This window comes from Temnothorax curvispinosus, unplaced genomic scaffold, assembly GCF_003070985.1.
Source record: "Temnothorax curvispinosus isolate PA1 unplaced genomic scaffold, ASM307098v1 QBEX01015692.1, whole genome shotgun sequence".
Classification (NCBI taxonomy): Eukaryota; Metazoa; Arthropoda; class Insecta; order Hymenoptera; family Formicidae; genus Temnothorax; species Temnothorax curvispinosus.
The window spans coordinates 13,167-28,343 of NW_020225472.1; the positions used below are offsets into that span (position 1 = coordinate 13,167).

General features: G+C 39.1%; 1 protein-coding gene across 1 annotated transcript; it reads right to left on the minus strand.

The window, feature by feature from the left end:
* Positions 1 to 4,529: 4,529 nt before the first annotated feature.
* Positions 4,530 to 5,198, minus strand: LOC112465968. Its single transcript, XM_025033802.1, has one exon. The coding sequence runs from the start codon at positions 5,196 to 5,198 to the stop codon at positions 4,530 to 4,532; it is 669 nt and encodes a 222-aa protein (XP_024889570.1).
* Between the last annotated feature and the right edge of the window lie 9,979 nt (positions 5,199 to 15,177).

The following is a 15,177-nucleotide window of genomic DNA, read 5'->3' on the forward strand; positions in this document are numbered from 1 at the left end:
GAATAGCTCGGTCAACAAGATTACGTATAGTATTAATTTTGTATTTGAGAGGGTGATTCGAAAAATAGTTTATGTATCGCCCCGAAAAGGTCGGCTTTCGGTACCAATTCGTAAGCAACACAGTCCCCTCTCGAATCACTATTGTGTCAAGAAAACTAAGAGAATTATTCTTTTCTATTTCAAATGTAAATTTTAATCTGGTGTGATAACTATTGAAAACTCTAAGTAACTCGTCAATACCAGATCTAGGAACAATCGCGAAAATGTCATCAACATATCTTTTAAAAAAGGAAATATGAAAACTAAGCAATTGCAGACAATGCGTCTCAAGGTCCTCCATGACCATATCCGCCAAAATCGGAGAGAGAGGGGAACCCATCGGACTTCCAAAGATTTGTTCATATATTTGACCATCAAAAGAAAAACTAGTGGAACTAAGAATCAAGTCCACAGCTGACAAGAATTGAGGACGGCTGAGCTTTGTCTCTTTAGAGATGTGATTCCACCTCCGTAAAGAATAATTAAGAACATTCGTGATCTCGAGCATTCGCAATCTTGAACAATATTATAATATTTGATGTTCATAAATGTATCTGTGTTTTTTATTTGCACGTGTGTATATGTGTGTGTGAAGGAGGAGCTGGAAGGAGAAAAAAGTGCTTACAACTATTAGAAAAAAAATACAAGTAATACAAGCTCTTTTTACACGTCTATATATATACACTCGCGCATACATATACACACACATATACCTATGCACGCGCGCGCGCGCGCGCACACACACACACACACACACACACACACACTGTTCGCGATTGCGAAAGAATTATTTCCTTCTCGAAAGTTCTATATTATTTTGTATATCAACTTGTTATTTTGTGTACTTGAGTGTCGGGGTCGCACAGGCGGATCACGTGTAGCGGCGAACCGGATACCTCTGTCAACATCAGCTGGGCTGTTGACGCTGCCGTGACACTGCCTGCCCCCGTGCTTGCTAAGACGTGTCGAATTATGATTGGCTGTCATAATTTAAACTGAGAACTTTCGAGAAGTTTAGGGGGTATAAAACCCCGGAGATTCGCGCCCCGAGCTTTTTTTTTGGTTTTGCTCGGCTAGTGTCAAGATTGCTCGGATGTGCTACTCCTCCGACAATCCGAGTGTAAATTAGAATTGTGCAAGGTGCTTCCTTCACTCTTCTTCTCACTTCTTCTCTAAGACACAGGTCTTATTTCACGGGTACAATATTTCCACCGCTTTCGCGTTTTGGCTCGCCCAGCGCTTTAACTTCTCGCGGCCTCGTCGGCTCGAAGACAAGTGCTATTGTCTGCTGACGTGAAAACCGATCGCGTAAATGCTCAACGTGAAATTTAAGAGATTTTTATTTGTATATTGTTAAATTTTCATTGTTGATATTAAACTTGTATTATATTAAGAAAACTAAGTGAGTGCTTTCTCCTTAACATTTACTGACACTTATGCTTCGCATTAACACACACACAGCGACAAAAACTAAAATTTATGTTTTAATATACATATATACATATATATATACATATGTATATATTTTATATATTTTTCTATATTGCATAACTAAAAGAAATCCTGAACGTGAGAAACAAGAGGACTCACGTTAATAAAGTGCACGTAGTTATATGTGCACGCATATATGTGTATGCGCGAGTGTATATATGTAAACGTGTAAAAAAAGCTTGTATTACTTCTTTTTTTTCCTAATAGTTATAAGCATTTACTTTTTCCAACTCCTTCTTCACACACACATACACACACGTGCAGATAAAAAACACAGATACATTTATAAACATCAAATACTATGATATATATGAGCTGAGTGCATATTATTTAGAATCTCTCAGCTTAACTAACAGAGAATAATTTAGAACATCATTCTAATGATGTCAAATTTAACACTTCAAATGGTTGTAGCAAAAAACCAGCTATGGCAGAGTTTTGTGCCTGTGGAGACTTCTGATCAGTGAGCAATAAACAGTGAGTCTACATACTAAAGTTTTAGCGAATTTCACCGAGGGCCAAATCCCATAAGGTTTGTGCAATGTATTCCTTTAACACATTTAACAATTTTGTCTTTGTTTGGATTTAGGCCGGTATTAGAACTCAATCATAACCTTTATTGAGACAATACAAATTTTACACACGAAACATAATTTTCATAAAAGATTGATATCGGAAATGATTAAAAAGCAAAATAATGATCTAATTTCGGCCTAAACGGAAATATATACAGCTTATTAACCTCCAGGAAGGTTAGGCAGTGGACTAAGACTCTATTCTCATAAAAGTTAAGATACTATGAAACCTTTAAAGATAATTGTTTCTTTCTCCAGGAGTCCAAGATCAAACCTAGGGCTCCGTCAAACTGGCTACCGTGCCAGTAATAACGAAGATTATATAATAAATGATTTACCTTTGTAGTTTGTAGTCCATATGTATATATTTTGATATACATAATCAAGTGAAGTATGAATACAGGAGTGGCTTGAAGAATGCATGTCACATTTCGTTTGCATGAGATAAATTCTGAAATCTAAATTTAAATTTAATTACACATTTAATTACCAAAAACGTATTAACATAAAAAGATTATTTAACTTTTCATTATTTCCAATAAAATAAATAATTTTTAGCAAAGAGTACACATACCCACACGCATACGTACGCGCGTGTACACACGCGCGCATGCACGCATGGATTTCTCAAGCGCTATTTAAAAAAATTGATAAAATAATAATTTCAGTATCTTATCTTATAACAGATTGGATTATTTAAACCAGGATTGGGCACGTATTATACGTGAGATATTATACAATGTATTATACATGGTATTCTACAGTATAATACGTTTTGTTAGTTTAATATGTATTATCCCAGATAACAATTCGTGCGTGATTATCACACCGTGCATGCACGAACGCATCATGCTCGCTTCACAAAGTGATTTTGGCATACGTGCGCGTATAGAAGGTCGCACTATGCCATCACGTGTAATTACACGTGTGATGGTACAGTGATTACGCACACGTGATGGCATAGTGAACACACACATGATGACATAGAGTGCAATGACTTTTACGATTAATATATAATTGATGATGAATTATAATATTGATCGTAAAAGATCGCACTACATATAAAAATAATATTTAAATATAAGATAAAATGGCAAAAACGTTACAAATACGTATATAAATTTGGGTACGTAAATTCAAAATCACTTCGTGAAGCGAGCATGATGCGTTCGTGCATGCATGGTGTGATAATCACGCCGTGAAGGTAACATGACCCCGCACGAATTGTTATTTGGATAGGTATATATATTATAATTTATAATATCCACGCGCGATTTATTATATTATAATATTTAATAACAAAATGCCCGCATAGCGATTGAAATAGCAATTTTAATGCAATTGTTATTTCATTATATTATTTTATTATTTTTATTACATTATTTAATTATGCAAATTGTGTGGGTCTATATATAATGAGATCGTGAAATGTGTTAATTTATTCATCCAAGCTCGATCTCCACCCGAACTTATCCTCAGTGGTCCGGCCGCTCACGCGCGATTCATGCGCATCTCACGCCTCACGCCTAAGCGACCCGCGTGCTTTCATTGTTCGCTCGCCTACGTAACTCGCTCGGTAGCAGCGGGTGGATTGTCATTTGTCGTCCTTCGTGATCCAAACGTCCTCGCGGTAACATTTTGCGTGCTCTGCGTGCTCTGTATCCGAGTGCTTAAATAATATATAAAGTCTGTTCTCGCGGCGTGAGTCCACCGAAACGACTTTCTCAAGCGAGACCTCGAAGCGAAGTTACAGCGCGGAGCAGGCCGCGTATTTTTCTAATGGCGAGACCTCCAGCCCGGGGGCCGTTTCACCCGTCGGCGCCGGTGGTGCCCTGCTCAAGCGTTCACACAAGGCGATCCGGCTCAGGACCTCGACGTTAGGAACGGTAGAATAGTGACGTCGAGCGATGGCAGGACGAGCGTGTCGATCAAGGTGGCCGCTCGCGTCGGTATTATCGCTGGCCGATCGGCTGTTAGGTCCATGCGGGGTGAACAAGGAGGGTCATCGGGTGTCGCTGCTCGAGGCGATCCAGCGGGAGTTCTGCGACGCCGAGCGGGCCGACATCGCGGTCTGAGTTAAGCAAACGGTGGAGGAAAAGTACAAGCTCTGTGACGAGACGCTCTCTAAGCTTCTGCAGTGGATCTCTAAAATTGTGGACAAGCTGGCGAATCAAGGGCTGCGTAACAAGTGAACTCGGTCAAAATATATCCGACAAAATATCTCGGACAAAACGTCTCACCGACAAAGTATCTCGTGACTAAATATCTTGCGACTAAATATCTCGCCGACATATATTTTCACAAATATCAACAATACCGCTGAACATATGGCGTTTATTGCAAAATTGGCGTTTATTACAACATAAATACAAGCAATCGATATAACAACGACTCCATTGGCTCACACGAATATCGTCATCAAAATTACAAAGTAATATTGTTGGCAACTTCACACAGATATTCCAAAATGTTGGCACCAATATAACCAAGCACAACATTTTTTAAGCGCTTATCATAGTCAGCATATTTTTTTCGCTTCTTATTTTGTACTTTACGACCGGCGCGACTTTGCGCGATTAACAACTCGAGAGTACTTTGCTCGCTTTTCAATACATTAATAAACTTGTTGATCGATGCATGACTAATACGCACACGTTCGTTGAAGGCTCGATGCCAGCCCTCTACCGCATTATTCGTTCTAAGTAAATCATTTACAACCGCATCGTAACAATTCCACATATAGATAGGAAAGCAAGGGGAACGGCGCCTTTTACGACGATCCAACGACCCAATCCAAGTGGTCTCGAAATACCCAAGGACGCTTTCAACAGACTCATTATCCTCAGAAAAATACTCTGATTGCGTGAGAGTCTCAAAAGCATTAATAACATCGTCTACCGGCACGAAAGCCAACGCGACCAACATTTTGATACTCAAGACGAAATTGCTGTCTTGCCCGTAACGCACCTGCAACCCAACCGATTGTACTTTCCTCCAGATACGTTGCCCGAAATGAAAATGACAACCACTTATTTCAGCGTCCGGGAAGCATTTAACAAAAGCCGATGCGAAGCTCGATTCGAAATCGATCATGAGCCGGGTTGGCTTCAAGCGGGATTCAACGCTTTTCAAAACAATATTACTGTAGCATATGTGCTCTCATGCTTATTAGGAGCCAGGACGTACACAAGCGGATAAATTTTGCCCGACAGAAAGCCATGAATGGTGTACAATTGCGCAAATACAGTAGAAACACTTTTACTTTTAAAGGTTCCATCACCCAACCACAACCTACAACGAGCCAGAATCTTCAAGTTTTCCGCAGTACTAAAAATTAGGCATCGATCTTTGCCACCGTTATCGTGCAGTAAGAATTTGTCACCCCTCAAAGTTTGCGTAAAAATATCTGGTAATATCAGGCTCTCGCGTGAATCGGGATTTGGCAACTGAGGACTAATTTTTGCTCGAGATCGCTGTACCGTCCGAGCAAGGGCAGAAGTAGACGGGAGTTCGGCAGCCGCACCGACAGACACATTCGAAGTAACAGCAGCAACGACGGCACTTATGCTCTCATCCGACTGTATAGCTCGTTTCTTCATTTTTTCGATAGTTTTTCGCGTTTCTACTTTTGCCGCCTTAGCGGCATGATTATGCTCCGTTTCATCTAATATTTTTCCTATAATATATCAAAATAGCTTTTGCAATCATAATACCATTACAAACAGCACAAAACACACAATAAAATGTCACGTACCGGACCGTGTCTTTGAGCTCGTATGAATTCGCCCACGGCAATTACAGTTTTTATATTCTACGTAACGCCACAAAACTTTATAATACACAAAACCATTTTGTACGAGAAGAGAACTTCCCTTTTGACTTGTTACAAATTTCAGAGGCATAATTACAGCCGAACTGCTCTAACACACGATCGAATGCTTACTAATAAACAGCCAGAACATATCACAATAAGACTTCGCAGTGCGATGCCGATACACAATGGAATACAATCCACTACAAGACTACGTGCAACCGAGCGTGACACAATATCCCTACAATCAATGGTAAGAATATTGATGCAGGGAATTATAATATTGTTGCGCTGCACTTTGCTATTTCTTAAGCACTCGTGTTCGCGCCGCGCACTCCCGGATTCGCGAAAAAAAGAAGCACTCTTTTAAAAAAAGAGGATCTCGGATTTATTCATATTCAGAACGATTATACATAAAAAGGTCTGGAGAACAGGTCCGAACGGTTCGAGTCCTCAGATAAATCTGATAGGCGGAGATAAATTAATAAATTATAACTCCCGTTGTCAAAGGACGCGCTTCGACTTGAAGCTTCCGCGGAGCGAAGTTCAGGCTTCTCGTGAGTGAAGTTCAGCGCGCAACGGGTGTCTCAGCACGGGCGCAGTGTGCCCTCCCTCTTCAAGATTGTCGTCCCGACAATCCGGAAGGGCAGCTGAATAAGCGAACGGTTCCTAGGACTCCAGTCTTCTTTAGTTTTTTTTTTCCTTTTTGTACAATTTCGCCTGATGTCACTCGGCACCTTCACCGCACGCGGAAGCAATCCTTTAAGTTCCCTCTTCCAACTGTATTGAAACTGAAAAAGCACACAGAAAAAAAAGTATCTTTTCTTACTAAAAAGTAAACTATAAATAATTAAATATAACTATAATCCTCCAGGCTCCAGATATAAAAAAAAAACTATCTCTCAAAGAAGGCTAAAACCACGGTCTTCGCAGACTCGCTCCAATTACTTGCCCGTGCCATTAAATTAAATTGAGCCAACAATTTTCGAAGAGGCACACTCCCGTCGTACGTATCGAGCTTTAATTTATAACCGAGCTCTATCCGTGCGTCCCCTTCCCTCACGGATACGTTTCTCAACTCCGAATTCGCGGAAAGTCTATTATTGGTAAGACTTAGCTGTGCAGTTTGAGGCCGCTGCGAATCCTCATTCCGCTGTCGAAGCACCGCTGCAAGCTCCTTCTGCTCCTTTCCAATCTGGTGGATCTCTTGCATTATCGTTTGCAGGGCCGCTGTCTCTGCCGTCGTCTCCGGAGCGTCCTCCCGAGGCGTGTCCGCTCGAATCCTTCTTCTCGAGGAAACCGCCGTAGCCATTTCGTCGTATCCCGGACGAGCCCCCAAAATGTTGCGCTGCGCTTCACTATTTCTTAAGCACTAGCGTTCGCGCCGCGCACTCCCGGATTCGTGAAAGAAAGAAGCACTCTTTTAAAAAAAGAAGATCTCGAATTTATTCAGGTTCAAAACGATTATACATAAAAAGGTCTGGAGAACAGGTCCGAACGGTTCGAGTCCTCAGATAAATCTGACAGGCGGAGATAAATCAATAAATTATAAGTCCCGTTGTCAAGGGACGCGCTTCGACTTGAAGCTTCCGCGGAGCGAAGTTCAGGCTTCTCGTGAGTGAAGTTCAGCGCGCAATGGGTGTCTCAGCACGGGCGCAACAATATATATTTTCATAATTCTTAAAATAAAATGTGTGGATAGCTCAATATTTTATATTTTGTGAAATATTTTGTCGAAAATATTGTGTCGAAGAAATATTTCGACGTGAGATATTTTTCCCGAGTTATTTTGTCGAAGATATTTTGTCGGAGATATTTAGTGGTGCTACCGAATCAAGATACCGTCAAGAAAGACGTAGAGCAGTTAAGAAAGCAGATAATTATCATGAAAGAAATAAAAAAAAATCTTGAATCGCACAGTCGATCCGTTTCATCCTGCTTGGATCAGATTCGACAGGTCGTCTTGACGGGCAGCAATGTGTTATTCAGCGACGAAGTGTCTACTTTGGGGAAGAACGGTCGTTCTCTTAGAACTCGATTTGACAAAGCGTTAGATCGCACTGACATATTAGTGAAACGTCTCATTGGTGCCAGAGATGAATTAACAAAGTACAAGAATGAACTCCCGACGTTCTCGATTTGGTTGGATAAGGCCAGAAGCGTGCTTGAAGAGGAGGAGCGTTCCTTAGCCGATCTGAACAAGCTCAGTAGCAGCACGGATACGACTCACCTACGTGGACGTGCGCATCAGCTGATGATGGAAAAGTTGGACGAGTCGTACAAATTGAAGGTCGATCTGATGATGAGACACGAGCTGCGAGTTGCCGAGGAGCAGCGTGAACTTAGCTTGAACAACTCGAAACGACGCGGAAAGAAAATAAGAATCATGTCTTCTAGAAAAGAGTTGGATGCACATACAGATTTGATATAATAATAGTCTTTGTATCTATTTATGATCTTTTGATTGCAGGTGTCTGTAGATTTTAACGTGAGAGAATATTGTACGTTGTGCGATCTGAATTTATACGGAACCTTGTCTACGCATAGAAAGAGCAAAAAGCATCAACAATTGAAAACCTTTTTGCATCCCCGCTGCTTCCCTTGTCTAAAAGAATTCCCGTCTCGCATAGAATACGACGAGCACTGTTTAACACTCGCTCATATGAAGAATGCCGTTCAGTGCGAGGAACAACGAAAAAATAAAAAGAAAGGTAATGAAGAAGGAAGAATGAACAAAAATGTTTGTTTTCGAAATAATTTCGAAGAGATTTTTAAATTGATAAATTGTTTTTGTAGACAAACTGGCAAAGGGAGAACCTGAGGTTTGCACCGCGGAAGACGAAGAGAAAGATGTTTTTCATGACGCGAAGAACGAAAAAGAGGAAGATTCAGAAGAACAAGAATACATCACGAATATTATAGAAAATATAACTGAGAAGAAATGCAAAATACCATCTTACAAATATTGACGTTAAAATCAAACGTTCAAATTTTTATATTGGTATGGATTATTTAAGAAAAGTTATTAGTTTAATTTATGTAAAATTAATTTATATGAAAAAAATCATTGCGCGTTCTCTTTGTACATGTATGCTATCTTTACAAAAAATTATATTTAATTTAAATTTTATTTATTTAGGTAAATCTATGGTCAAAGTATAGTATTCCGATCAAGCTGGTTGAAAATTTAGTAGTTTTATTATGTATAGTTTATGACGTCCTGGTGAAGTGACCATGGGCACAAAGTCCAAACATGGAGTTTTCAAGTTACAGAGCGTCAAACATAAGGAAAATGGGTTCATCGGCTCATGGTAGTCCTGTGTACGGTCGTACTGGTTTGTGCCTGTGTGTGTGTGTGTGTGTGTGTGTGTGTGTGTGTGTGTGTGTGTGTGTGTGTGTGTGTGACTGACTGAATGTGCGTGTGTGTATGTGTGTATTTGCGTGCGCGTGATATTATTTACACCTAAACACACACACGCACATACACACACCAACATGACCGCACACATTAAGGACTACCATGAGCCGATGAAACCATTTTTCCGATGTTTGACGCTCTGTAACTCGAAAACTGTCCATTTTTGGACTTTGTGCTCATAGTCACTTTTCATCAGGACGTCATAAACTACATCATACTAAATTTTTAGCCAATTTGACTGGAATCCATTTTCCCGTGGTTTGGTGCGGGGTCCTTTAAACTTGTCGGTTTCAATTGCTGTCGTATCGAGATATGATTTCATTGAGTTTCAACTTTATAAAATGTATGAGAGCGTATATCTAGAGAGCGTATATATGTATGTATAATATATGTATAATATATGTGAGAGCAATTGATGATCATATGAGCCGCACGCATGCGGCACTCACGTGTGTGCAAATATTAAAATAAAAATGTTTATAAATAAATATATATTTGGTCTTCTTTAATTTAACGTTTTTCTAACTGCAATAGTACATATTACATATACAAAAGTAGGGTACAATAAGGTGAGAGCAATTGATTCTCATATGACCCGCATGCATACGGCATTCACGCGTGCGAGTCATATGAGCATCATTTGAGGACGCATCTGTCTAGCACCATGAGTTCACGCCGTGCAAATTATCCGCACGACGTGCACGCGTCGTGAGCTCATTTTGTGGGCATTTTGTTATCTGGGATACTTCAAGTGACGCTTCTCTACATAACGTTATGTACAATAAATACCAACCAGACCAGATCTAGTTATCTCCGTAGATCTTTATTTACGATATTTATTATTAAAATCAGGGAGTTCCGCAGTTATACCTTACTCTCTAATTAAAATAAAGCCATGAAACGAAGTTTTGGCGGCAGGCTTTGCCATAAATTGGGAAGATAAAAAAGTTTTACAAATACAAGATGAAAGAAAAACGTTGCGTTTATTGTTGTCTTTGCGAAAATATGTTAAAAAATACATCAAAAGTGAAGTTACAGATACATAGGTAAGTCTAGAAAATTATATTAAAAAGAATGATATTTGGTCAAAAATGATTTCAAAAAAAGTAATTTAATGCAATACTTTCATAGTTTCAGAAAAAATTGCCAGCATTGTTGTCGGACAGCATTGTTGTTGTGTCAGAAATATTATTAAACTCTGAATCAGAATCAAACGCCGAGGTCGTCGAAGTCGTCGAGGTCGCCGAGCCATTGACTGACAATAAGCCAATCTGCTCAAGCTCAAGCAAAAGCAAAAAAGAACAAAACATCGAACACACAGATACGGCCATTTTTCGACAAAATTTCTAATAAAGATAAAGTCAGGATTAACGAGGCATTGATGAAGTTCTTTGCGACTGCAATGTTCCTTTTGAAGCAATTGAATCTGATCACTTTTTAAACTTGATGAAAACCATGAGACCTGCATACAAATCTTCGACAAAAGAAATGCTGACAAATTCTTTCTTTCACAACTTGCATAAGCAATTAATAACGGATGAATTTACATTAGTCAATTCTGATGGAATTTTGATGATTACCCTTATAAAAAAGTACACTCAACTTTGATGGTTAATACCCAAATTTGAGTGTTAACACTAAACTTACGCCCAAATTTAAGAGTTAACACTCAAATTTGGGCGTAAGTTTAGTGTTTGTCATCAAAGTTAAGTGTCAACACTTAAATTTAGGTGTAGATTGAGTGTTGACCATTAAGGTTTAGGTAAGTTGTGGGTTTTAACCTCAATGATGAGTGTTTATTGGGAGTTTATTCTCAATGATAAGTGTAGGTTGGGGATTAAGCCTCAATGTTTAGTGTAGGTTGGAGATTGATCCTCATCGTTGGATGTTGGTTTGGTGTTAACAGGGTGTTAACCTTTAATGTTCTATGTCAATTTAATCAGTGTCGCCATGATCCCTTTATCGTTGGGTGTCGTTTAAATGTTATTGTGTTAATCTTTGTTAAGTGTCAATTGACGGCTTGGTTTATTGGAAAAGTGTTTCAGATAAAAGTTGAAAGGTTTGAAGGGGGCCAATAGACGATCTTATTGGATTTTGGATCCAGGGCCTAAGTCAAACTGTATTGAGCCCAATAGGGCATAAATCAAATTTTTTAAATAAAAACTCCTATTTTTTATCGTACCACCTTTCTCTATTAATTAATTTGGACAACTTTTGTTTGAAAAATTCTTTTATTTGCTTAATACTTTTTGAGATATTTAAGAAAAATTTGGTAACTTTTTCAATATTTAGCTTGTGATATCTTGATGATTGTTTGCCAGAGAAAAAAGTAGTACAGAGGACTTTTTAACCTAATTTTATTTCAAAAATGTGCTGTTGCAATAGTATACTCCAATTTTTTTTAAATATTTGTGTATACATTTTCTTGGAGTGTTTACAAATATTTAAAAAAATTGGAGTTGCAACAGTATATTCTTAAGACAAAATTGAGTCAAAAAGTCCTCTATACCACTTTTTCCTTTGGCAAACAATTATCAAGATAAGCTAAATATTAAAAAAGTTACCAAGTTTTCCTTAAATATTTCAAAAAGTATTAGGCAAATAAAAGAATTTTTCAAACAAAAGTTGTTCAAATTAATTAATAAAGAAAGATGGTACAGTAAAAAATAGAAGTTTTTATTTAAAAAATTTGACTTAGGCCGTAATATATTGAGCTCATTACAGGCCCTGGATCCAAAATAATTCAATAAGATTGTCTATTGGCCCCTTTCGAACCTTTCATTTTTTATCTGAAACACTTTTCCAATAAACCAATACTTTCTGAGATAATTGGTGGAAATAATTGGCACACGAAATAAAACCTTATTTTATATATATATATATATATATATATATATATATACGTAGGTCCAGAGGTATGTTCCGGGACGTTTTCTGAAATGTACAATCCTGGAATATAACGCATATACATGTAATCAGATTCAAAAAACTGTCCCGAAAATTGCCGTAGGACATGAATTTTTTCCAGGACAGTCCTGGAAACTGCCAAATGTCCCGGAATATACCGATATCAAAAATAAAAGTCCCGGAACATACTTCCGGACCTACATATATAAACTTTGCATAGTGTGTGGTGATGTTCTCTTTTGCGGGTATGTATTATCGGGGGAAGCAAATTGAGAACATTTAAATATGGGGTTTATTCTCTTTGGGTGTTAACCATTAATTGAAGGTTAACCATCATCCAAAGAAAAACCCTTAAAGTTGAGTGTGATTTTGGACCGCCAATTGAAGGTTAACCTTCAAATGATGATTAACCTTCAATTGGCGGTCCGAAATCACACCCAACTTTAAGGGTTTTTCTATGGTGTTTTTTTTTTAACGGTTAACACCAGAAGTTAAGTGTATTTTTCCATAAGGGTAAACAAACATCATTTCAAAACTACAAGCAAATTGTAACTTTGTTAAATCTTCTATTTAAAATCATGGAATATCTCGCTCAATATAGAAGACGTAATTAACGAAGCACTATACACATCGCCAAAACTAAATATTTTATCACGATTTATTCAATAATCACAGATCAAGATCACCAAACACTGACAGTGACAATACTTAATGAACAAAGCAACATGTGGATTCTCAATTGTAACTTATCATTTGCGGCATCGTTTAAAAGAATATTATTAGACAAAGACTTTGCAGATAAGGTTCATCATTTTTTTGTCGAATTTTCTGATTTACAAGAAGACTTCATTGAAACGTGATAGAGCAATAATCATTCTATCAAATACCACTGCTTGTAGTAATTTGCACGATGCATCTTGCAAAAAAAACTTAGCAGCTATGAGACAAATTATCGGAAAAGGTATATGTAAACTGAAAAGAGCTGTTGTGTGTTGATATACTTTTCGATGAAACATTCGAACAAAAATTACAAGATTCATTGGACATGTATGAATCAATATGTTCAATTCGAGTAAAATGCAAAAGTTCATGCACATTGTTCGCAGATACTGTTGAAGATTGGTTAATTTTAGAGTCATTAAACAACAACCTCACTCATCGAATTCAAGAAATTATTAATAAAATAATTACATCTGTGGCCGCTATGCCACTTTTGTTCGGGCGTCGCGTGCCCTTCGCAGAGGAGATGCCGCAGCGTGAGAAGGATCGTTGAGTGAGCTGAGAGACAGATGTATAATAAATAGGTCGTTTATTCTACTGTCCTATATTACATATGTTTGTGTGTCAGTGTGCTGAAGGAGGCCCTGAGAAGGGCCGTGGAGGCGGCCCTGAAAAGGGCCGTTTGGGTTCTTCTTGTGCTGTGGTCTGGCCAGTGCTTCGGAGTCGATGGCCAGGTGTACAGCATCTACCCTCGATAAGGCGTCGGCTACGACATTGTCTTTTCCTGACACATGTCGTATGTCCGTGGCAAACTGGGCCGTATATTCGAGGCGTCGTGTCTGCCGTGGTGAGCTTCTTGGTAGGTGATGGCGGCAGAGGCGACAGAAGTGGAGGCACCGTCCACGACCGTCGAGGAGAAGTGTAGCGCCGGACTCTTACGTCCCACGTTGAGTGTGCGTGGAGGACGAGTCAGTCGTACCGGTGAGAGCTGGAGCGGGACGAGCTTCCCCGTGTGGCCAGGACGGTAGTCCAAGGGCCGCTGAGGGTGTCTCGGTGGCGGCAGTGGCGCAGCTCAACTCGGTGGTGGCCGTAGCTTCGGCGGCGGCAAGGTGGCGCCGAGATGTAATATCTCTTATCTAAAAGACTTCTCCTGGTCTTGGCGGTGAGCCTGAGAGCAGTCGAAAGCTGCCTAGGCCGTTGTCGAGTGGCCTTTTATTCTTCCCTGACTGGAAATGAAACGCGAGAAAGTCTGCCACCTGTTGGCGGCACTCGCGGGCCGCAGTCTGGCCCACGCGCTCGGCGCGTGATCGGTTGGCGCGCGCGCGGCGCGTGTACCGTTCCGATTGTGTGGTCGGGAGACCGCCACACACCAGTTGCATTAGCAGCAAACTTTTGTCATCCAAATTATGAAGGAGAGCGATTTTGAAATGACAAGATACGTATGATTAAGACACTCTTTTGATTTCTTCTTTTTGGATCACATCTTCATTGTTCGATTCTTCTAATCTGCTCCTTTTATTTTTATTGCTTACCTGTCTAGTGACCATAGGAGTACTTTGCGGTTTACATTCCTCCATATGGAACTTTTTCAGCACACTTTCTGTATATCGTGCTTGATGGATATTCATATATTTGTTTTCTTTATTTCTCTCTATTGTGATTCCTAAAAAGCTCTTTGGTTCTCCAAGATCCTTAGTCTCAAATGTTTCATCTAATTTGCCTTTGACTTCCTCTAATTTCTCTAAGTCATTACTTGCGACCAGCATGTCATCCACATAAAGCAGTATTACTACCATTTTTCCTTCTTTCCTTCATGTGAACAAGCATGGCTCATGTAAGTCATTTTCTAATCCAAGTTTCTTAGCCTCTTTTGAAAATCTCTTATTCCATCTTTTTGGACTTATCTTTAATCCATACAGAGCTCTATTTAATTTACACACCTTGGTCTTCATGATGTTCTCATCTACTTCCACTTCCTCTGGGATCTCCATATATATTTCTTCTTCTAGAATTTCATTCAGAAACGCAGTCTCAACATCTAGCTGGCAAGCGTATAAGTTATACTTATTTATTATTGCCAATATAGATCTAACCAGTGACAGTCTTGAAACGGGTGCATATGTCTCTTTTAGATCATACACGTTTCTATCTTTACAACCTCTAATCACAAGTCTTGCTTTAAATCTGGTAGATCTATTTGCCTCTAATTTTTTTTT

Excerpts from the sequence above, each read along its gene's own strand:
- LOC112465968 (XM_025033802.1), bottom strand. The coding sequence starts at position 5,198 with ATGATCGATTTCGAATCGAGCTTCGCATCGGCTTTTGTTAAATGCTTC.